This window comes from Pseudochaenichthys georgianus, chromosome 23 (genome assembly GCF_902827115.2).
Source record: "Pseudochaenichthys georgianus chromosome 23, fPseGeo1.2, whole genome shotgun sequence".
Classification (NCBI taxonomy): Eukaryota; Metazoa; Chordata; class Actinopteri; order Perciformes; family Channichthyidae; genus Pseudochaenichthys; species Pseudochaenichthys georgianus.
In genome coordinates this window covers 11,035,841-11,057,957 of record NC_047525.1, presented here as the reverse complement: position 1 = coordinate 11,057,957, position 22,117 = coordinate 11,035,841, and the positions used below count along the sequence as shown (strand labels likewise).

The 22,117-nt window shown below is 43.6% G+C and overlaps 1 protein-coding gene across 4 annotated transcripts in view; it reads left to right on the top strand.

Moving 5' to 3' along the window:
* magi2a (membrane associated guanylate kinase, WW and PDZ domain containing 2a) overlaps positions 1-22,117 on the top strand; it is a 241,919-nt gene that overhangs the window by 176,413 nt on the left and 43,389 nt on the right. For all 4 annotated transcript variants that reach the window (XM_034112520.1, XM_034112517.1, XM_071201833.1 and 1 more), the window contains exons 7-9: positions 15,051-15,108; positions 16,447-16,568; positions 18,890-19,072. In XM_034112520.1, the coding sequence (XP_033968411.1) occupies positions 15,051-15,108; positions 16,447-16,568; positions 18,890-19,072 (363 nt within the window). The remainder of the gene's footprint in view (positions 1-15,050; positions 15,109-16,446; positions 16,569-18,889; positions 19,073-22,117) is intronic.

The window sequence follows — 22,117 nt, the reverse complement described above, 5'->3', positions numbered from 1 at the left end:
CTGAGTATAGTATACCTATATTTTAGTGTGTTGTCCTCTGTATTAACTCAGTTGTTAAGTGTTAAGCTCCTTCTTGACGGTCGGCACTGAAATTGTATTTCCAGTTTAAAGGTTGTTGTGTGCGCAGCCATGTTGTTCCCTCCAAACTTCCACAGTATAGCAGCTACCCCTGAGTGCTGAGCTCAGTTAGTGCGAGAAAAGCTGCCTCTGTAAATGTGGTATTGATTGGTGGAAAAGGTAGACGTGCGAGTCCGTGCTTGGACTCACGCCATGCCCTGATAAGAGCTAACAGGATTGCAGGGTGGAATCTGTGAGATGTGACGGGACAACAGGCTCAGAGGAGGAGGAAGAGGAGGAGAGCAGGAGTATTAAATGGGACTTTGATTATGGAGGTGAACAACAGGTGCAAAAAAAAGACCAGATGTGGAAGAAGTATTCAGGTCGTTACTTAGCAATATCAGCGAAATGTACTTCTTCTAAACTACTTTTGTTTAGAGGTCAACCAAATGTTTTTTCGATTTCCCCCAAAATGTATAAAAAAGCTGCTCATGTTGATCCCCCAGGGCACACATGAAGACTTTTAAATGTTACCAATCAACAGTCCAAAAACTTAAACATTACATGTTTGCCCTCATAACAAAGGAACGCTTCAAACATAGGTGAACAAGGCTAAAAACCTTGAATTTTTGGGGCAAATTCTCCTAACAAATGACTTTCAAATGTACTTGATTGTCAACATTATTGTTGATTTGTTTTCACAATGAAATTAAAACACTGAAAATTAGGACTAATAATCATTTAATAAGTTTTGTATTTTTCTCGTGAAAACTCGGTGAACTATTGAAGTTAGTCGATGTAGAGTTCAATTCAAATACCTTATAAACTGTTGATATATATACCTGTGTATCTTATATAAGACACATACTATTTCTTACCTGCTAAACACTTTAGTGAAAGGAACAATATTGTAATGTCTTTATAATGACATATAGTGCATTTAATGTAGCATGTTATGAACCTCAAAGCTTATCCTTAAATGCAGATCTTGACTAAATGTGTTCATGGCTGGTAAAGACAACGTGTTCCCTCATGTTGAAAGCGGGTTGCAACACATACAACCAGATTGTGTCAAAATATGTGGAGAAATGCGTGTTGGGTTCAGCATGCTCATTCCTGCGTCTTCAAAGGAGCGATGGTTTGACACAGACACCTTGTAGTTACATAACCTCCATATTCCTCTCTCTATTTCTGCCTTCGTCTCTCCCACCTCCACGCTCTTCTTCCATATCCATGTTCCTCCCCCCCTCACTCCTATCCTCCTGTCTCTTCCTCCTTTTGTTTTGATAGACAAATAGAAATAGATCAGGCTCTTTGTAGAACCTCGCTATTTGCTTTTATATCCCAAGTTTTTTTTTTTTCTGTCCTGCCAAACATTTGTTGGCTGGTAAAAAAGCATGCCCAGTGTTTCCTCCTGTCGTCTTTACTTTTTCAGCCCGTTTTCCACCTCAGGTGTGCCATATCGGGTAGTGAGAATCCCCCTGATAAGTTAAATAAAAACTGACAAAACCATAACCGCGTTTTTCATCACTATTTCAGTATGTTCCATCAGCGCGTGCTTCCCAGAAAACACCGTATACAGTATATGAATGAACGTAGACACATAGTGACTTTGATGAAGCTGAAGGATTTTAATTGTTTTACAATTCTTTCTCTTTCTTCCGTTTCCCAGCAGACTCTGCTCTTGTGAAAATAGAGAGCACTAAACCAGAGATGTAATTACATTTTGATTATGTGAGGAGCTTCACAGGGAAAAGGCTAAGTTATTCTCGTCTCTCACAGACTAACATTACACTATCACGCTCTCTCCAGAGGAAATTACTCATGTCTTACTCATTTTTCTATCTTACGTTTGTGGTTAAAGAAGCTGTCCCGTATATATGTGTGTGTGAAGTGGCTAATCCTGGGTTTTAAACCTTCTGAAGCCACATGGTGACGGTGTCCGACACATTATCAAAAAGCACACAGAAATACTGTTTAATTCCGCTTGGAAATGTATTTAACAATAAACTCGGGTTGACTACCCAGAAAAAACTGAAATATCCAAAATCCAAATATCGCTATTGTGATCGGGCAATCGTCAAAATTAAGGTGACAAAAATGCGCTAATTACTTGCCACATAATATGATTTACTATGGAATAATGTGTCTTTGTTCATTTTACAAATAGTGTATGTATCAAAACACAAGTATACTAGATCACATACGTATCTTAACAGTTCGTAAAATAATATTTCATAAACAACGCTATAACTCAAATATATCTGTCAGATATTTCAGTCATAAATCAAATGGCTGCTCCAATAGTGTGTGTTTTTGTTTTCTTCGATATTCCATCCCTTCCCATGTCGAAGCTACATTGCAGTAGTTCCTCTATCCTGAGAAACGTCATCTCTTCTGTTCACTCACTTGTCCTTTCAGCCGGATCAGTAGGAGATAGATGTTGTGATTTTTATGGGATGCAGGACGTTTTTTCAGGGGACACTGATAGTGAGTCCACACTTTTCACGGTGTGTGCAGTCCTACAGGTGAGTGATTACAGAGGGGAGACTCAGCGGCGCCCTCCTTCACCTTGAGACTCCTGCAGCAGGAGGGGGAGTGGGGGGGGGGGGGGAAGCTGTCTGCAAAATGATTGATGGGTATATTTTGAGAACATCCCCAGCAGAGCATGCCTGAGGCTTGGAGATTGAAAGGAGTGTGTGGCAGGTGTGTGTGACGTGTGAATGCTGAATTCACTGTCAGTGTCTGTCACTGTCTGCGCAAATATATTTTTTCGAGTCCCTCTCCTGGCGTTGATTAAACCCCTAAAAACGCCCTGAAGTTCCCTTCAAGCCCTAAAAATAGCTTAGAATAACTCAAGAGACCCTTGTCTCACTTACAGCCAAAATCCTGTTGTTAGTCTGTCCAACGACCATTGTGCAAAAGTTTGAAACACTACCCCAATGAATCGGGTGACATTTTACTATGTTACTGTCAGAGAATATTTTAATCCGATCTCTTTGTGTCTAGAGGTTCTCAGCTTTTCTGAGAAACTGTTTAATTTACAAAGATATGCTTTTCGTTAAGTCGCATATGCTCCTGCCTGTAACTTGAGGATGACACAGGTCAAGAGGTCCTCTGCCTTCCTGTGGGGGAGACGTTTGACATCATGTGAGTTTGTAATACAAACTGGTCTTTGTTCCAATGTCTGGTAATGATTAAGGTAGGAAGGGCGGCTTTGTAGGTCCCTCCTTTATGGATATACAGATCCATGTTTTCACTCTTTGTCTTCAGAGTTTGCTTGGTTGGCTCACATGAAAGTGTGATATACTTTGTGATCTCTCCGGCCGTATTATACTCTCAATAAATAACAGTGTTTGACTAAAGCCGCTCCAGCTTCCATCCTTTCCTGAGCCTTGGCTCTGCATTTCTGCACAGAAGTTTCCATCACAGTTACCATAATTAAGGCACAGAGGTTTATTTAAAGTGGATCCCAAACACACTGTCCTGCTGCCAGAAATACTCACTAGAGCACCTAATATGTATTAATCCGCAGCTGGAAATAGTCCCAGACCAATGCGATATTAACAGTTTTGGGAAATTGTTGAGCCTTGTTGTTTAATTTAAATATGATTTTGAAAAATGTGTCTTAAAGCAACCCCAGTGGCTCCTACTGTATATCAAATAGTTATATAATGAATGATCTAAGCCTCTTTCAAAGTTTCATTACCGCACGGTGCTAACTCCGGTTTCATTTCTAAATTACATTTCCAGAAAACGTTTCCTAATTCCTATCAAAAGCAGGTAATTGAAAACTCCCAGAGCACATGGAGGCGTTCAAACGTGTCCAATCAACAGTGTGAACACTCAAAATGTAAATGAAAATACTAAAGTTGAACATTGCTAAAACCTTGAATTGTTGGTCAAACTAAATTACTTAAAAGTCATTGACAAAAAGGAGTTTTCTGTTAACGAACTATTAAATATTCATTAAAACTGGGATACAATTACTTAAGTAGCATAAACTGTGTGATAGTAGATTTCATCCATCATGTCCTACTTCTATTCCATCCCCATCTGCCTAATCTGAACAAATTTAACATTTTGAAAACATAATTATGCTCAAATTAGCATTCAAATCAGTATTTAAGACAAATTGAAATTAAGCAATTTAAAGCTAACAGAATTTTGTAATTGCTTTTTACACCACTGGTCGGACATTTTACTCGTATATTATTTTCACATATTTATATTCCTTTTAGGCTAATTGAGTTAGACATGAGTTGAATAAAATCAATCTTAATAATACGTTTTATTAAAAACCAACAGCATCCAGGAAGCTTTTGTAAAAACAATCCACTTTACATCATTTCTAACACCTCACCAAATGCGCTGTGCTCCACTTGTGGCCCCACAGGGACGGAGACAGGGTTTAGTAGAGCAATATTTTAGATGGAAAGTGGAACAGGAGAAAGTATAGTAGAAGAAGAAGAAGAAGAAGAAGAAGAAGAAGAAGAAGAAGAAGAAGAAGAAGAAGAAGAAGAAGAAGAAGAAGAAGAAGAAGAAGAAGAAGAAGAAGAAGAAGAAGAAGAAGAAGAAGAAGAAGAAGAAGAAGAAGAAGAAGAAGAAAGAAGAAGAAGAAGAAGAAGAAGAAGAAGAAGAAGAAGAAGAAGAAGAAGAAGAAAGAAGTCCTTCTGTCCCTGCAATGTCCTGATAAGCTACAAGCCTGTGAATTCAGTCTTTATTCTGCAGCTTAACTATTGTCTGCTCTCTGAGACCAGTGGGACTGTGCAGCGGAGTTAAAGTAAGGACATGCATTTCTCCAGAGAGCAGGTGCATTTTAGCAAGAAAACAATTGTTAGAAGAAAAACTGTAGCTATTGAAATGCAGCAGAAAACATCAATATCCTGAGCATGTTGATTATGTAATAACAAAAACATGCCCACATACTGAGCATGAGTGAGCATATGCAGTAGCTTCATTGCTCAGGCCGTATAGATAAATATGTGAGGTTTGGCATATACTCATTTCATTTCATTTCAAACCTTTATTTATCCAGGTGAAACCCTTGTGATGATTGATCTCTTTGTCAAGGGAGACCTGCTCAAGTAGGTTCCACATGAAACATAAAACATAAAACAACAGAACAACAAAAAGGACATCATACAGAATCATTACAGGGATTACAATGTACAATAACTATCCACATGAACAGGTGCCAACAGCATCCGATTGTGTAGCATCCAACCGAGCTTTAAAAACATTTAGTGGCACCAGATTGCTCAGTTTCCATTTCATTTGCAGACTGTTCCAAGACAGAGGAGCTGCGCATCTAAAAGCTATCTTCCCTAAGACAGTCCTAGCAGTTGGCACATTCAATAAAACCACAGCATGGGATCTCAGGCAGTAGCCACTTACAATTTGCCGTGAGATCAGGGAGCAGATGTAGGATGGAAGTTTCCCTAACATGGCTTTGTATATAAAAATGTACCAGTGACTGAGCCTCCGTACAGTTAGTGAAGGCAAACCATACTAAATGTATGCCTGCCCCTGTCTAAGTAGATTGTTGACTCTTAAGTAATGGCCTCTGTGAGATTAATAGCAGTCCCATCCCAGGTGAAAGTTGACAGTGGTGAATTGTGAGGAAATCTTTGGCCATCAATCTAAGATCCTAAACTCATCTATCGATAATTTAAAGCTTGGAGATTGATAACACCTTGTGTAAAAAATCTGAGAAATGTAGCAGCAATGTGACTGCTGCTAAACCCACATCTACTACATCAAGCATCATGTAATAAAACTGTCTGACGCAGCATAAATACAAATAGCTAATATAATACCATGTATTTATTTACCGTCGATGTACTTCCATGGTATCACTTTTTTGTATTGAGTTTGTTTTAAAAACATTGTGATGATACAACTCCAAAGACATTCATAGTGTGATATCAATAAAAAGAAATATCCTCTTGTACATGAGATATTCCTATTAAATATCACTTATCAGCAGGCTTGGAATTTCGTCATTTTAGAGGCAAGGCCATTTGGCCTTTGGTGTTACACATTTTATCAAGGCGCAAAGGCCACATGCCAGGGCACAAAGGCCATTGAGGGATACATTTGGATTTGGAGCTTACAAATAAATAACTTCACTTTTTTATAAGAAAAACACACGAATGACATGGAAAACAAATCACTTTTTTAATATCAATAATTTCAAACATGATATCATATAGGCCTATGCCTCCTTAGTATTACCGTATATAAAATAAAATACTTTACTTTGAATAATTAGTGTTTGGTATGTTTTCCATAATACTACTTCTCCCATTCACAAATCTAAAATCAAATCAAAAAATCTATTAATATGTAACAAATATATTCCATTTCAGAGCAGAAGAAACAGCCTTCAAGGGTCAAACTCTGCACATACATCATTCAGCAGTGCACAGTGAAGCGTGTGTGCGTGTGTACGAGAGTCTCTTTAATCAACTCCTCACAGCTCTGGTCAGAAACTGGACAAAAGTTAAACATGTACAAACCACAGACCGTCATGGCGATTACAATCGCTGCTTTAATACTGTCTTTAGGACGTTGTTGTGAGTGTGGACGGAGCGGCTACAGTTTAGTTTAGCCTGATTGATCCATTCAGAAAACACGCATTTTAAAAGGTTTTTCGCTTGCCGTCTTATCTGCAGACTTGTCAAAGCATTAATTCATGTTTTTTACTAACCGGTATCAGTATTTAGTTACTTCGGCATCATTTTGAAACGTTTATTACAATTAAATCACGGTAAAATATGTTCATTTTGTCGTAGTTGGTTTCCACCACAGTATTTACATGGAAATAAGCCACGCCCCCTCTCCAGCGCGTCCTGTTTGAATGACAGGAGTAAACACAGCTGACAGCTGCGGTGAAACTCCAGCGGTTAGAGCGATGAGAATATTCGCATCACGTCCGTTGTGAACGCAGCATAATGCAGTTCAGAAAACACCGTTTTGTTGCTTTTAAAGCAACTTCGAGATTTTAACAGTATCAGGGGCACACACAGGCCATGGTGGCCGTAGGACGTACAATTATTTGTGGGGCATAACGGCCAGACCGAGGGGCCGCCGTGAAAATCCTACCCTGCTTATCAGGTCAATCAACTGATTCTTAACGTCTATTTCTGCGTTTTTGGGCACATCATCGCCACCTGTGGATCAGTACGATAGTGTGAATCTGCAGGAATGTGTATCGCCTCACCATGCTTGTGTTCATGCAGGGTTATCGTACCCTCCTGGTCTAGCCTCTGTCCTTTAAAATACCTTTTATTCTTCACCCGACCCCCTCCAGTAAAACAAAAGAAGCGAATTCGCCTGTGCTGCAGGTCAAGTCATGTTTACCGATCAACAAGCTTAGCCAGGATCAGAAGATATTACATCTGACAGGACCGGTTAGCCTCCCACAAAGCACATAGCGACTTTTTACAACTTTGTTGATTGTGCTTTTGATTGTGACAGAGTAGACAGAGATAACGGCGAACCAACAGGAGAAAAGTTCCTGTATTGATCGAGGAAATATTCAGTTCTGTTCATCAGCACCTAGATCATGTCTGAGTCACACTGTCATTTTAGCCCTGTATATGTTTCCTAAAAGCAAAGTAATATTGATAAGGATCATCAAGCACTTTGTTGTGTGTACTCTAAATACAGTAAGGGTGTTAAAGCCATAAGAAGGCTAGTTGGGGTTTCCACTGGTTCATTGTGTGCAGATTTTCACGGTGGACCTGCAACCTTGGATAATCCTAAAATAAATGGCTTCATTTTTTCTCCAAACACCACAATATATCACTATGAACATGGTGGGAATTGAATTCACAGGTGGTCTGAGTGTATTAATGTCCAGGCGGGCAGCAGGTTGTGTCCCTGCTACAGAAACACAAAATGTAATACCCTATTACTGTACACCTATTAGGTCTGCTGGCTTTATCTTACTTAACTTTATCTATAACAGCTCCAAACTAACCAGATCAAATGTGACGATAATAATGAAGATGAAATGGCATCATTAAGTTACATGCAGGCCTTGTCTTGCAAAAACAATGCTGTCTTTGAGAAAGAGAATAAGCCGTACAGCATATGAACCTTGATCAGAATCATTGAGATATTTCCGGGCATGATATCAGTCTGCCACCACTTTGATCCAGACTAAATATCTCTCTATTGGGTGGATTACCATGAAATGAGGTGCAAACAATTCTAAATGAGTTGAATTTGTGGTAGTCTGGTCAAAAGTGTTACTGCTGGTACGGCTCTTTGTCTGTGGTTGCTTTTAAGAGACATTAGTTTGAGGTTTATATTTTTGAGGATGAATTATAGGGCTCTGCAGTAGAAAGGACTAAACCACTGCTCACTATAACAGCATACTAACTCCATTTATGTGTTCAGAAGTCTAATACTATGCTACTATTTCCATGCAGTGTGTGCTGTCTATTGTTTGTTCTTAAATCAGTGTTCCTAAACATCACCCATGGATTTTGTGCCCGTATTGACCGGTAGAAACTTCCATTCATCAGTCTGGAGGTTTTCTGAGTAAACACACTGTTGCAATGTGTGCTGCATGCAAAGGTGACATGAGAAATGAAGCTAAGCACAATGCAGTGTTCACCAAGAAAGGACTTTCCTTTTTATTACACCGGTAAAATGCTTGAGGCATTGAAAATCATTCAGTTCAGTTGGTTTCCTCCTCAAAAGATGGATGAAAAGAACGAATGAAAAAATGAAACCGACATATGTAAATCCCTCAGCGTCTGTGGGCTGTGTGGATATCCAACCTGCTCCCCAGACCAAATTAGAAAAAGCAGAATAAGAAATGCACCCGCTTTTGAGCATGAAACTTCAAACAGGCTTGTTGATGAGATGAAGGAATAAGATGGATATAGGGGAAATGAGTTGAAACGGAGGTATTATTGATTGACACTGAGGGGAAGATGCCAGGATGCCTCCTGCTGGCAGTAAGTGGCCCTCCACCTGTGACTGTAGGATGGAGGTTGTGGCATGACTAGATATTGCAAAAATGTTTCCACTCGCGTGCGTGCGCGCATCAGTCCTTAGGAACTCTTATTGGGCTACTTTATGTTTTAGAAATGAATATGACCCCCTAATAGTCAATTTAAACAGTTACTGTGGCCACGTTAACATACAAAGTTAGATATTCTTGCTAGAAGTATTTAGCTTGAGGCATGGTGCGATTAGCTTAGCTTAACAGAAAGACAAGAAGCAAAATAAACCTGCTTTCGGGGCTCTCCCATATATATAAAATAACTCCTTATCCTGACAAATGAACACCATATTGAAGCATATTATTCTAACTAACTCAAAAGAGAGCCAGGCTAGCTATTTTAGTAGCTAATCTCATCGCTAAGATAAACTAAGCGAAGCTAAGCTAATCACCTCCTGGGTTCAAATCTATACTAAAACAAACAGACATTGGGGTATCAATCTTCTTATGCCTCATTTGCCCAAATGTTGAACCTTTCCTTTAATTGCTGAGATTCTGGACCACAGTGACATCACTAAAGATGGTCCAAAAGAAGCAACAAGGCAATTATACAGGTATTAAACATTTATAATTGACATTTTGGTGTTTTCATGTTTTTGTTTCATGTCTGAAAAAGTCTGTGTGCTGCTTGGTCTGTAGAGCCACTTCTGTCTTCCTGCAGCTCCACATGTGGACATTTGAATGGAAAAGCTTTTCATAGGAAGACTCCTAAAATACATGACAGCCCTTTGATCTCCAGCACTTGTGTGTCTGTGTGTGCATATGCAAAAAGGATAGAGAGTGAGTAGTGTGTGTGCATTTGTGTGTGTTGCCCAGTAAAGGTGAGAACATGAAACACTCTCTTTCATATTTAATGAGAGGAGATGGGGCTAAGGAACGTTGCAGTGTTCACAGGAGGTATTCCCAGGGGCTGTCAACCTGCTCGCAGCACCACTCTGTTATATCACCCTTTCTGTGCTGGCAGAAAATAGCCATTTCTACTGAAAGTTTAATCATTTGTTTTGAGGGGATGGGGGCAGGGGTTCAGAGGAGCATATGCACATGTGCACGAGCATTGTTTTGATATTTCCGCTTTGCATGTGATGGATGCACAGCGATCCCTTGAGTATGTTAACCAGGCCAAGCAGTAATAATCAATGTTTGCGATGACCATACAGTATTTTGTATGTTTGTATGCCTGTCTGTGTGTGTTTCTCCAGCCTCGAGGAGCTTTAGCGCTCTCTGGTTGCTACCCTTTCTGATTTGGACACATTTTCCCGGCTCCTATCTTCGTTCTCATCCTGATTAACTTCCCTTTGTCACAAATCAAAGTTGGTATGACTTTCAAGCCGAGCTGCAATGGAACACACTGTCCCCAAGCTCCAGTGCCAGATTCAGCTTGGATACTACTTTGGTTCTCATTCATAACACTCCGTTCGATGTCTCACTATGGGATGCGCCTCATCGCGGAGCAAACAGAAGCATCAATCTCATTACGCCAATCCTGATTGGCTGGTGATCTTTACGTCAGCATCAGGAAATCCACCCCCTATAAGTAGCTTGCGCTACGTCGCATGCGTCATTCAAACACCTCTTCTCGCTTCAGAGCACATCTCGATGGTAGCCAGGCTAGCTTAACAGTCCACAGACTGAACCCAAAGCTAACTTTGGGTCGACGGGCGCTCGCCGGCTACTCTTCTGCTTCGCAAGAAGACTGTTAATGCTAACACACTAGTTAGTATTACAATCGACCTCGCCGTTTCTTTCCTCGGAAATTAAGGTAAGGTTTTGATTTTTTTAAGCTAACAACACACCTGTCGCTAGCTTGCTTTCCCTCACTACCAACACCACGATAGCGAGGACGTTTTTTATTTTTCTCTCAGAGGAGGAAAAGATTAAAGAATATTAACACACCAGTTAATATTCTTTGAGAAAAAATCGACACCGTCCTTTTTTCTCCGGATTAAGGACAGGTTGGAAGAATTTATTTTCTCGACAACGTACCTGTTACGAGCGGGTCCTCTCCACGCCCCGCAGCGAACAAGATGGACGCCTCTCTCCCTCACACCAGAGGAGTCAGGGACTCGGAGGCTCGGCTCTGCAGCTGCGGGTTGAAAATATCAGGCACAGACTCACACCAGGTCTGCTCGTCCTGCCTCGGGCTGGAACACGCCCAGGAGGCTATTGACAACCGCGGCTTGTGCGGGCATTGTGCCCGCTTCACCCTAAAGAGCCTCCGCCGACGGTTAGCACGCCAAGCTAGCTTGTCGAGACAGGACCCCATCATGTCCGCTGATTTGCCGGCTGGCAATCAAGACGCGGGGGCGTCCGCCGCAGAGATTGAGCCCCGCACTGTGTCGGTCTGGGGCTCATTAACAGCGGCAGCTGCGGAACCGGAGTCCCGCGCCGTGTCAGGTTGGGACCTGGTGGCGGCAAGAGACGCGAGAACTGAGCCCCACGCTTTACCAAGCTGGGGCTCCCGGCTGGACCTCACCATGGTTTCGCCCGCAGAGGATGTCCTGGAATTGGATTATATGGAGGACGAAGAGGGTGCCTCTGAGTTCCTCCTGTCTGATTCGGATGAGCAAGAAGACGATATCTTCGTGTCATCGGCTCAGGCTGCAAAGCCGGGAGCGATGGCTGCTCTCCCGGGCGATAGCACACCAGCTTCGCCCTGTCTGAGCATGGACCTGCAGGCCGTGTGTCAGCGTGCCGCGTCCAGACTAGACATCCAGTGGCCCGAAATGGCCAAGGAGACCTCCAGGTCCCGTGGACGAGGGGAAACATTTTCCCCAAGCAACGAGGACAAAGAGGCAACTACTTCCTGTCTTCCCGGAGATGTTGGATGAGGTGTCGATCTCGTGGAGAGACCGGCCCTTTAGCAACAAGGCCCCAATCCAGGGTGCCTCCTCCCTAGACTGTGACGGTATGGAGAGGCTTGGCCTGCTCCGCATACCGCCTATGGAACCTGTTGGTGGCAGCCCACCTCCTACCGAGGCTGGTCCCGTCACCAAGCAGGAACCCCACGCTGCCAGCGAAGGTGGACCGATTCCAGTCGACCATGACTGAACGGTCCTACAGAGCCGCAGCGTTGTCCGCCAGGGCTTTGAACGTTTCCTCGCTGCTAACCGCATACCAAGCGGAGCTCTGCGAGGATCTGTCAAGCAATCCTGGACCGGCCGTTCTCGACGAGATGGCCGCGATCACAGACATTTGTCTCCGTGTTCAACGCTGCGCCGTCCAGGCCACGGGCAAGGCAATGGGGATCATGGTGGTGCAGGAAAGAGATAGATGGCTCAACCTCACCAACCTCCCAAACCGGGAAATGGAGGATGTGCTAGACATGCCCATCGTTCCCGAGGGGATTTTCGGCTCCGCTCTCGCCTCCATGCGGAGGAGATGCGAGTCGAAAAAGAAGGAGGACGAGGCCCTCCACCTCTGTCTCCCTCGAAGGGTCCAGCCGCTGCCTTCACAGCGGCAGTCCTTCGCCCATGCTGCCTCGAACCCTGCTCGGTTCAAAGTACCAAAACAGCAGAGGTCGCAGCCCACCCCGAGTCCCCAGCCCAGGCAGCAGACGAGGGCGAGTTGGCCTAGAAAATCTCCGGTTCCGGCTGCAGCTCAGGCGCAGCCAACCCAGAATTTCGGCCAGCAGTCGAGGAAGAAGAAGCGGGCGGCCTGACAGCCCCCCTTCTCCCCTCTGTGACAGAGCTGGAAGTCCACGGTTCCCCAGCTCTAGATGTGTTCCCGCTGCCTCGAGAGATGCCTCAACGCCATCCTCAAGTCCGCAAAAACACATGTCACAATATTGTTGTTGTTTCTCACATAAACCATTTCCCGCTGACGCATCCAGGCTTCAGGCCAAGGGCGCAGCTCAAAAAAATGAAAAGAAAAACAGTAAAAACAATAAACAGTCCGTCAACTGTTCCCCTTCTGAGAGCAGCTACGGCCTCTCTCAAAAGGAGGATAAATAATAGACGGGTTGTGAAGGCACCACCGTCATGCGCAGTGTCAGTGGGGATTGTCGAAATGGGGTACCACCGTGTTCAGACACTAGAGGGCCCCATAACACAACAAATAGAGACTCAGAGGGTAAGAGACGTGACATCTCCGCTGGCTCTAAGGAGCATACAGTGGAAGATGCTCACAACATCTGCTTGGGTTTTCAAGACAGTAACACAGGGCTGCAGACTCCAATTCGCTGTCACCCCCCCTCGCTTCTCGGGCATTCTGTATTCACAAGCCCGAGGAGAGTCAGCCCATATTCTAGAGAGAGAGATCCTCTCACTTCTAGAAAAGAGGGCTATATCTATTGTACCCGTCGAGCAGAGTCAGAGCGGCTTTTATTCCAAGTATTTCCTCGTTCCCAAACGGGGAGGGAACGGAATTCGGCCAATACTGGATTTGAGGGTTCTGAACAAATATCTAAAAATATATAAGTTCAGAATGCTCACTCACACATCTCTGCTGCGTCTCGTGCGACAAGACGACTGGTTTACATCAGTCGACCTGAAAGATGCGTATTTCCACATCCCAGTATATTACCCACACAGGAAATATCTGAGGTTAGCATTTCAGGAGATCTGTTACGAATACAGAGTACTTCCCTTCGGTCTGTCTCTCAGTCCAAGGGTGTTTGTACGATGTGGCGTCAGCCATCCTGGTCGTACGACTGGGAAGCTTACACATGAGGGAGTTTCAGCGCAGTTTCTGCCTTTTCTCAGAGGACATCATGTCCTCGTGAGGACAGACAACACGACCACAATATCGTATATAAACCGCCAAGGGGGTTTGCGTTCTCTCCAGTTACACATGCTGGCACGCAAACTGATCTTATGGAGCGGCAGACGTCTCCTCTCTCTGAGAGCGACGCACGTACCAGGAGTGATGAACCTCGGGGCGGATCTACTGTCCAGAGGTGCACCACTATATGCAGACTGGACTCTACATCCAAAGATTGCCATGATATTTCCCACATACATTCATGGTTCCCAGAGGATGAATCTTTATGAATTTGGTGATCCTCTGACTTTTCTTCTGGTCCCATCAACAGGTTGACATTTGCGAGTAAAATGTCTCGACAGCTATTGCATGGATTACCATGATATTCACAACAAATGTTCAAGCTCCCTTGAGGATACATTTTAAAAACTTTAGGGATCATTCGACTTTTCATTTAGTGTCACCCTGAGGTCAAGATTTCAGGTCGCTCAATGTGCTGGATAAAGACCAAATACTTCAAACGAATGCCATTCCCCACAGCCTCAATTAAACATTGTGCTAAGTGCCAATTCTCAAATATGAGCATGCTAGCTATTGTTTGGTAAATAGTAGTTGCAAAAAATGTGCATGTTCTTTTTCGAATGTTTCCCACGCCATTTGTGCCGTTTAATCTGTTTGTCATTGGTCAGTAATGGACGGTCTTGTAGTATTCAGTGTCAAACTGTGAAACACTGATAAAAAAAGGGTACCAGTTTCTATCTGGTAGCCTTAGTGTTTGTGCTTGCTCTAGTTTTAGCTCTTAATATGCAACTTTCTCACATCAAAAACACAATATTTACAGCATGGAAGAGATGCAGGCCATAAATATTTTACTGATGTAAATTCAGCCACAAGATCTATCAATATCTGGTGTTATTTTGCAAGTTTCTATTGGAAGGGGATGCATTTTATGAGCAGGGTTAAAAGAGTCCTCTTTAATCAATGTGACAAGCTGCTGAGAAAACACTTTTTTATATCTTGTCTTGTCGCTATGCAATTTTTATACAAGATAAGATTTCAGAATACTCACAAGCCTGATCAAACGGCCCGCTTTAACAGAAAAGCAATCCCTCCAGTTAGCATGTTATCATCACACCATCAAATTCTTGGTAATTAAACTGACGCTGTAGACCTATTCTGCCACAAAGATGTTTGTCATGCAAGATCAATGTTCTGTTGCAAGTTCATTGCATAAACAAGCCCTTCATTAATGTTGTTGTTTTCTTTTTTACAGAGCTTCCGTACGGCTGGGAGAAAATCGATGACCCCATTTACGGCAGCTACTATGTGGAGTAAGTCGGGTACATCTTTAATATGTAATGGCTTGCTTTTGATTTTCAATGCTGCCCGGTGGTGCTGTATTAATCCTATTTATTAGGAGCAGACAGGCGCTGCAGCCAGGAAGCAGCCGCTCCCTCTCTGTCTGCCTCCTGACGGATCACAGTTTGTTTGCAGGAGGAAGTTTGTCTGTCCGCGTGTGCTTATCCATAATTCTGTGTTATCTTTCTGTCTGAGACACGCACTGCATCTATATCTGTAGATTAGCTCATAAGCAGAGAGTAATGTCTCTATTTAAACATCCTGCATGTATGCTCATCCATATTCTTGCGTGTGTGTTCACTGCTGCAGTCCTCTCTATTGAAATGCATGTCCCCTCCCTGTGCTGAGGTGTCATTTATTTGGCTGGGTGCTCTCTACTCCCGGGCGGAGTAGGGGCCGAGATCTATTTTTAGACAGTCAGGGGGAGTCATTTGGCTCGACTTTGCTTAAGAAAAACCTCCGGAAAGACACTTGTCTACTCACTGCCTCATATACTGCACTCTCCCTCTGGAAAACTTCTCATTGTCTCACTTTGGCTTCATGTAAATATCATGAAAGAAGTTGCCAGACCTTGAAATTATGTAAGCATGTTAAAATATAGTCAAGCTGTTTTGTAATTAGCACAGTAATTCTGGGGTGGTAATTAAAAGATAAGGTGTGTGTGTGTGTGTGTGTGTGTGTGTGTGTGTGTGTGTGTGTGTGTGTGTGTGTGTGTGTGTGTGTGTGTGTGTGTGTGTGTGTGTGTGTGTGTGTGTGTGTGTGTGTGTGGTGTGTGTGTGTGTGTGTGTGTGTGTGTGTGTGTGTGTGTGTGTGTGTGTGTGTGTGTGTGTGTGTGTGTGTGTGTGTGTGTGTGTGTGTGTGTGTGTGTGTGTGTGTGTGTGTGTGTGTGTGTGTGTGTGCTGTGCGACAATGCATCCTCAAGGAGTAAGGGAAGTATCCAATGATGACTAATTATTTGTAGCCGTTGACTATCTTCCCCCTTACAAACTAAATTAAGAACAATGTGGGATGTTAAAGGATAATCACTGTTTCCTGAGTAGGTTTTCACCAGTCACTGTTTCACATACTTCTGGCTGATTCTTTGGGCAGGAAAGCCCAGGATCAGTCGTTCGTTCTTATTTCACTGAGCAAAGCCACTCTGCGGCTCAGTTACATAACCTGGGGACCGGCCGTTTAATTAATCATCACAGCAAAAGTTGCTGCTGCGCCAGGATTTTTAGTTTTGATCTTCACAGATAGGGGGGCTTATTTGGGTGCAGCAGGATAGTGTGAAATCTAAAATCTCCTCCTCTTTCTTTTTATCATCGTAGCCATATAAATAGAAGGACCCAGTTTGAGAATCCCGTCCTGGAGGCTAAAAGGAGAGTTCAGCAGCAGCAGCAGATGCAAAGCCAGGGTCTGTCCTCACTGCCCCTCCCCACCATCTACAGAGGTAAGACCACCACATTATAAGGTAATATTCATATTATCTGTCTGTATGTTTGTAGAGTATCGATCTATGTCAACAAAGCTAAGCGGTCTAGCTTAGTCAGTTATCTTTGACAGGGAGAGTGTCGTAGTCCAAGCCAATACATCCTATTATTAGCTTTTATTATAACCAGGTTTATTTAAAACTAAAAAAACTGTTATAAAAAGTGAAGATCTTCTGAGGTTCTCCTCCAAAGAATCAAGTTACAAATAGTGATGTTTACAGTATAAACCTTAATTTGTAAATAACTTTACAACTCATCGGTTGAATCTGTGAGGTTTTTGGTATAACTTATAGTGACTATGGGCCAATAAAGAATGAAAGCTAAATTCATTTTTGTTTTGAGTCAAACAATGTCACTAACCTCTTTAATTCATCGGTTTTATAGGAAGTCTTTAATATCACAAGAGCAGCGTTAAAAATAACACTCAAATAATTACTTGTATCACTGAATTCTAAAAGACATTTTTGTTATTGTGTCATGCATGGGAATATTTGCCTTCAATACACCACAGAATCACAAAATGCAAATAAGGAAATAAAGATCTTCCTATCTAAAACATAATTCATAAATCTCAGACAAAACATGCACTGTATAGTATTCAGTATCATTATGTGCAATATGAAACCAAATGGGACACAATTTCCTTGTTTACCGAATAGCTTTCGTCCAGGAAGAAAATAGATGCACACTTGTTGCCTACAGTATATCCTGTATTTCATCATATAACCCCCACCTGCATGTTGCTCGTTAATCAGGTATACCTCTATGTTGTTTGACAGCAGATCACTCTTCAGCGTCAGTCAAACAGGTCCCCTGTGTTCTGGAAGAACTGCTAATAATACTTGTGGGTCTTATAAATAGTGAACGTGTGGGTTGGAATGTGATTCATCGTTTTGTTTAATTGTTGCCACCTGATTCCAGCGCTCACTCCACCAACAGTAGTACGACGAACTGCTAGACAAAAACTGTCTGGACTGGTGAAGTGGAGGTTTGTTTCCATAGTAACGTAGTACTCCGAGAGCCTGTCTCCGTGGTTACACTTTGTGTACATTTTCAGTGAGGCTCTCTCTCCTCCTTCTCCCAACCCCTCCATCCTCCTCCTTTTCTTTTAAATATTGATGCCAGAGGAGGATGCCAGCCCCTGTGCCACCCTCCCCAGACCCCCCCGAGTTCAGGCGGGCCCGCTGCCCGACCGCTGCCACAGCCTCAGCGACCTCTCGCGCTCGCCGACGGCGGGTTGCAGGGCCGCCGCTTACGCTACGTCCTCCTCCACCGACGTCTCCCCGCTCCGCCGCTTCCTGACTCGGCGGATGAATATGTGCCCCCACCACCAGAACCAGCAGACGCAGCGGCAGCCACTTCACGCCTCCGCCTGCACTGTGCTAGAGCAGCCTGTCTGTAGCCCCTACTCCCTGTGGCACTTTGTCAGTAAGTAGGCCAAGAGAGAAGGAGACTGACTGTCGTTGTCATGGCTGCTTGCGCTAGTTACTGTAAGCATGCTACATCCCAAGCAAGCTTTTTTCCCCGCTTGAGGCAGTTGAAGGATTTGTATGAGTATCGTAAACCACGACGTGTCTTATCGCCTGGCGTAAGCAGGCAGAGAGTGTAATCACTCAGTCTGCGTCTGCACCAGTGACGGCAAACAAAGGAAGTAAACTAGCACAGTAGCCACGTCTCCCTCCGAGGTGCAACGATGGGAGACTTGGTTAAGTGTGACTAAGCTTGTTGGCTGAGATCCTCTCATTTCGACACAAGATGCCCCCCTCCTCCAGAAATCCCCCAGCTCTCCCCTTGCTCGCCAATCTCCCAGTTCTTCCCTAACCCTGTCAACCATCTTTTCTCGGAGCTAATCCCAGATTGACAGCATGTCACTTGCCGAATTTTGCCATTCCCTTGGTATTCTTTGGGATGGGACTGAAGACCTGCATCACTGAGGCTCTCTGCCCCCCTTTGTGCCCACCATAACCCAGTATGGAAGGAGAGGAACAGATACAAGTGTAGTGGGTGCCCTGGGAGGGATGCTGCTTTTGAACCTTGCACTGTAGCCCGCATCTTTCCGCTCCAAAGACTCTCCTCTGTCCAAGTTCACTGTTTTCGCATTTAGGATCATGCCCTGCCAGTTTTCCTGTGGCTACACCCATATCTTTCTGGATAAGCTTCACCCATGCCCCCACCCTGTGAGCACTGCCCTGCACCAGCTTTAAGTTCCCTTTAACCTTTGCTATGAAGGCTTCACAGTGCCACCGTTTGGTTAATGTGTTTGTTTATGTGTCCTTTATAGAGAAGCCGCTGTTCACGCGGGACCCCACTCTGCTGAAAGGCAGTTTCTTGTCCACGGCACTCCAAAAGAGCAACATGGGCTTCGGCTTCACTATCATCGGGGGTGATGAGCCTGATGAATTCCTCCAGGTGAAGAGCGTGATCCCCGATGGCCCTGCCGCAGCTGACGGGAAGATGGTCACAGGTAAGCTTCGGGCATTACTACCTTTATCTAACCAGTCTATTGAAATACCTGAAAGCGTAAAACACTAAACACATGAGAGCACACAGTCAAAGGCCAGAAAATCATCTATGTATTCCCTTCAAATATCAGAAAAATACTTATATAACCCTTTTTTAGAAGTTTTTGGTGCATTTATCAGCATAAATCAAAACAATTTGATTTATACGCCCTACGCAATCCCACGTTCCCTTTCTTTATGCACTTCAGCCTATATAGTGAAATTAATATGAACACAGTATGCAGCTTACATGATGATGTATGTCGCTTCCACTTCAACTTCAAAAGGCGACGTGTGTGTGTGTGTGTGTGTGTGTGTGTGTGTGTGTGTGTGTGTGTGTGTGTGTGTGTGTGTGTGTGTGTGTGTGTGTGTGTGTGTGTGTGTGTGTGTGTGTGTGTGTGTGTGTGTGTGTGTGTGTGTGTGTGTGTGTGTGTGTGTGTGTGTGTGTGTGTGTGTGTGTGTGTGTGTGTGTGTGTGTGTGTGTGTGTGTGTGTGTGTGTGTGTGTGTGTGTTTGCACCAACTGCAGAGTTTTGTTCTTCCATTAATCATAAGAGGGACTTTATGAGCACCGTGTCTCTGGCTGTGGCCACAAGGGGGTGAAACTGCACACACACACACACACACACTCTGGGATGGACCCGCTGTACTAAAGGTCATGGGAATACAGTGTCAGCGCTCAGCATGCAGTGATGTCGCTATGTATATACACTGCAACACATACAGAGATCATAGTGGTCTTTTGTCTCATGTAAAGTAAGCTGCTCGGAGAGTGTGCTCTGTACAGCCGTCTCTGAACGTCATCTTCTCCAAAACTCTTTGGAATACTTATTCTAAATTGTTATCGTGACTTCTTTCAGGGTCGTCAACGTTCTTTTATTAAAGTGATGCCGCAAAAGCCAAAAGTATCTCCCCTGATGATTAATTAGCAGCCCCTCCTCTCTTTCATTTCGAATACCACCTTTCATTTTTTACATTTTCTTTCCCCAGAAATAACTATCAAATCCCTCTCACAACCTCAACAACCCATTCCCCCTGTTCCTCCCCCATTCTCCCTTCAGCTCCTCTCCATCTCTGTCTCACCCTCCAGCCTCCACCCCCCCCCCCCCCCCCCCACTCCCACTCTTTGCCTCCCCATATTTTGTGTCCTACTTCTGCAGTAACAGAACTAGCTCCATCCCAGTAACTCACACGGACGTAAAGCCAGGCCTGCAGAGGTGTGAAAGTCTCAATTCCAGATGGGTAATTGTGCCGTGACCCCTCCTGGCTGTCTCCACTACGTGATCACACAAACATGTTTAAGTTATTTATTGTAAAAGTTTCATAATATCAGATGTATGACTGCTAGACCACATGCAGTGCAGTTTTGTCCAGGCAACATATTTTGTGGTTTTGTATAACGTCTTTTTTGTCCACAATGGAAGTGTTTTTGTGGAATACGGATCTATGTTAGCTTAAAGTGGAGAGGCTTAGTTTGGAGGCCAGATGCAAATACAAAACGGAGAGGGTTTGTTGGTAAAGCATGTCTCAAACTGGAGAGTATAACTGCTGTATAACTTACTGTATTCAGCAGTGCAGTTTCGCTGAGCATAAAGCAAATAGTGTTCTATTTACAAAAGATATCACACTGAGGCATTTTTACTGATCGCTGTCATCATTTATAAATCCATACTATATATCGCGTAAGGAGGATGATAGCTGTGAGATGCGACAATGAGAGGCATGTTGGTCTAAATTCTTTATTTTTAGCAGGGCGACTATTATAAGAAAACTTAAAATCAGACTGTTTTTTTGTTCTAATATAACACAGTTTGGTGTCTAAGCTAACAGCCAATAGGAAGACACTCTTTCTGAAAGACCAGAGGAAGTGCAGAAGCTTAGTTATCACACGGACTACTTCAACTACAATTATTCTGAAAGGTAGCTATATCATTTTTGCACAATGACGCAAAAAAAAAGGCTGCTTCAGCTTAAATATTACATATAGTCACAATTACAGACTCTCATACTGTAAGTGCACAGAAATGTCAAAAGATCGAACCTGAGACTAAAACACACGCTCATGGCCACCAAACAGGCCCTCTATCATTTATAAACCTCCTCATCTACTCTAAATCACACTGTCCTTAACCGTACATGCCCCACTCTCTGGGAACAAGGCCCACGCTGATAATTCATCTCCCATTGTCCCATCCTTGCATATTCCTTACGACAGATTCATCTCCGGCTAATGGCGTGTTCAAGAGTCTGTCGGCGTACCGAGAGGTCTAACCGAGACGTTCAGAGTCTCAGCAGGGTGCAGGCATTTCTAAGAGGCTGTGTAGTGCTTCTCACTAAATAGCGTGACACTTAGTCCACAGTGCATGTCTGTCAAGCTTTCGATTTATTTGACATGCCGAAGCAACATGCATGCATGGCGATGAAACAAAAAGGATGTGTGGCATAGTTTGGAGGGAGATGTCTATTTGGACTTTCCAAAACCAAAGAGACAACAAGTGTATATAGAGTGTGAGAGATGTCCCTCCTATTGTATCTCACGGTCGGCCATCTTAAAGGGGTTCACAGGCCCACAAGGAAACTGGGTGGTGGTTCTCTCAGTGCTTTTGCTACTATAAAAAAGCACTGGGATCACAATGCCATGTCTATGATGTAATGTATGTATGACTTATAACAACTATTCATGGCAAGGTTTTCTAGGGTTAGAAAAATATGTGTTGTTGTAGTATTGTGTGCACATGTGTGGTTTTTGACAAGATTTGTCAACCACCGTATATCTCTGTATTCCTCCCCGGTCGTAAAGAATGAGATCTATGGGCAGAGAGAGGGTGCTTTAAGGTCACAGCAGCAGCATTTGTTCTCTGCCCGTGTGCTCAGCTATTGATTGTGACACTGGTGCCCAAGGCAAATGTCGTCCGTGTTTACCCAGATTAATTAAAAAGTCCCTCACGTCACGTCGCTTCGAGGTGTGAGCCGGCTCCGTCAATACCGGCGCAGCGTTCAAACTCCGTGA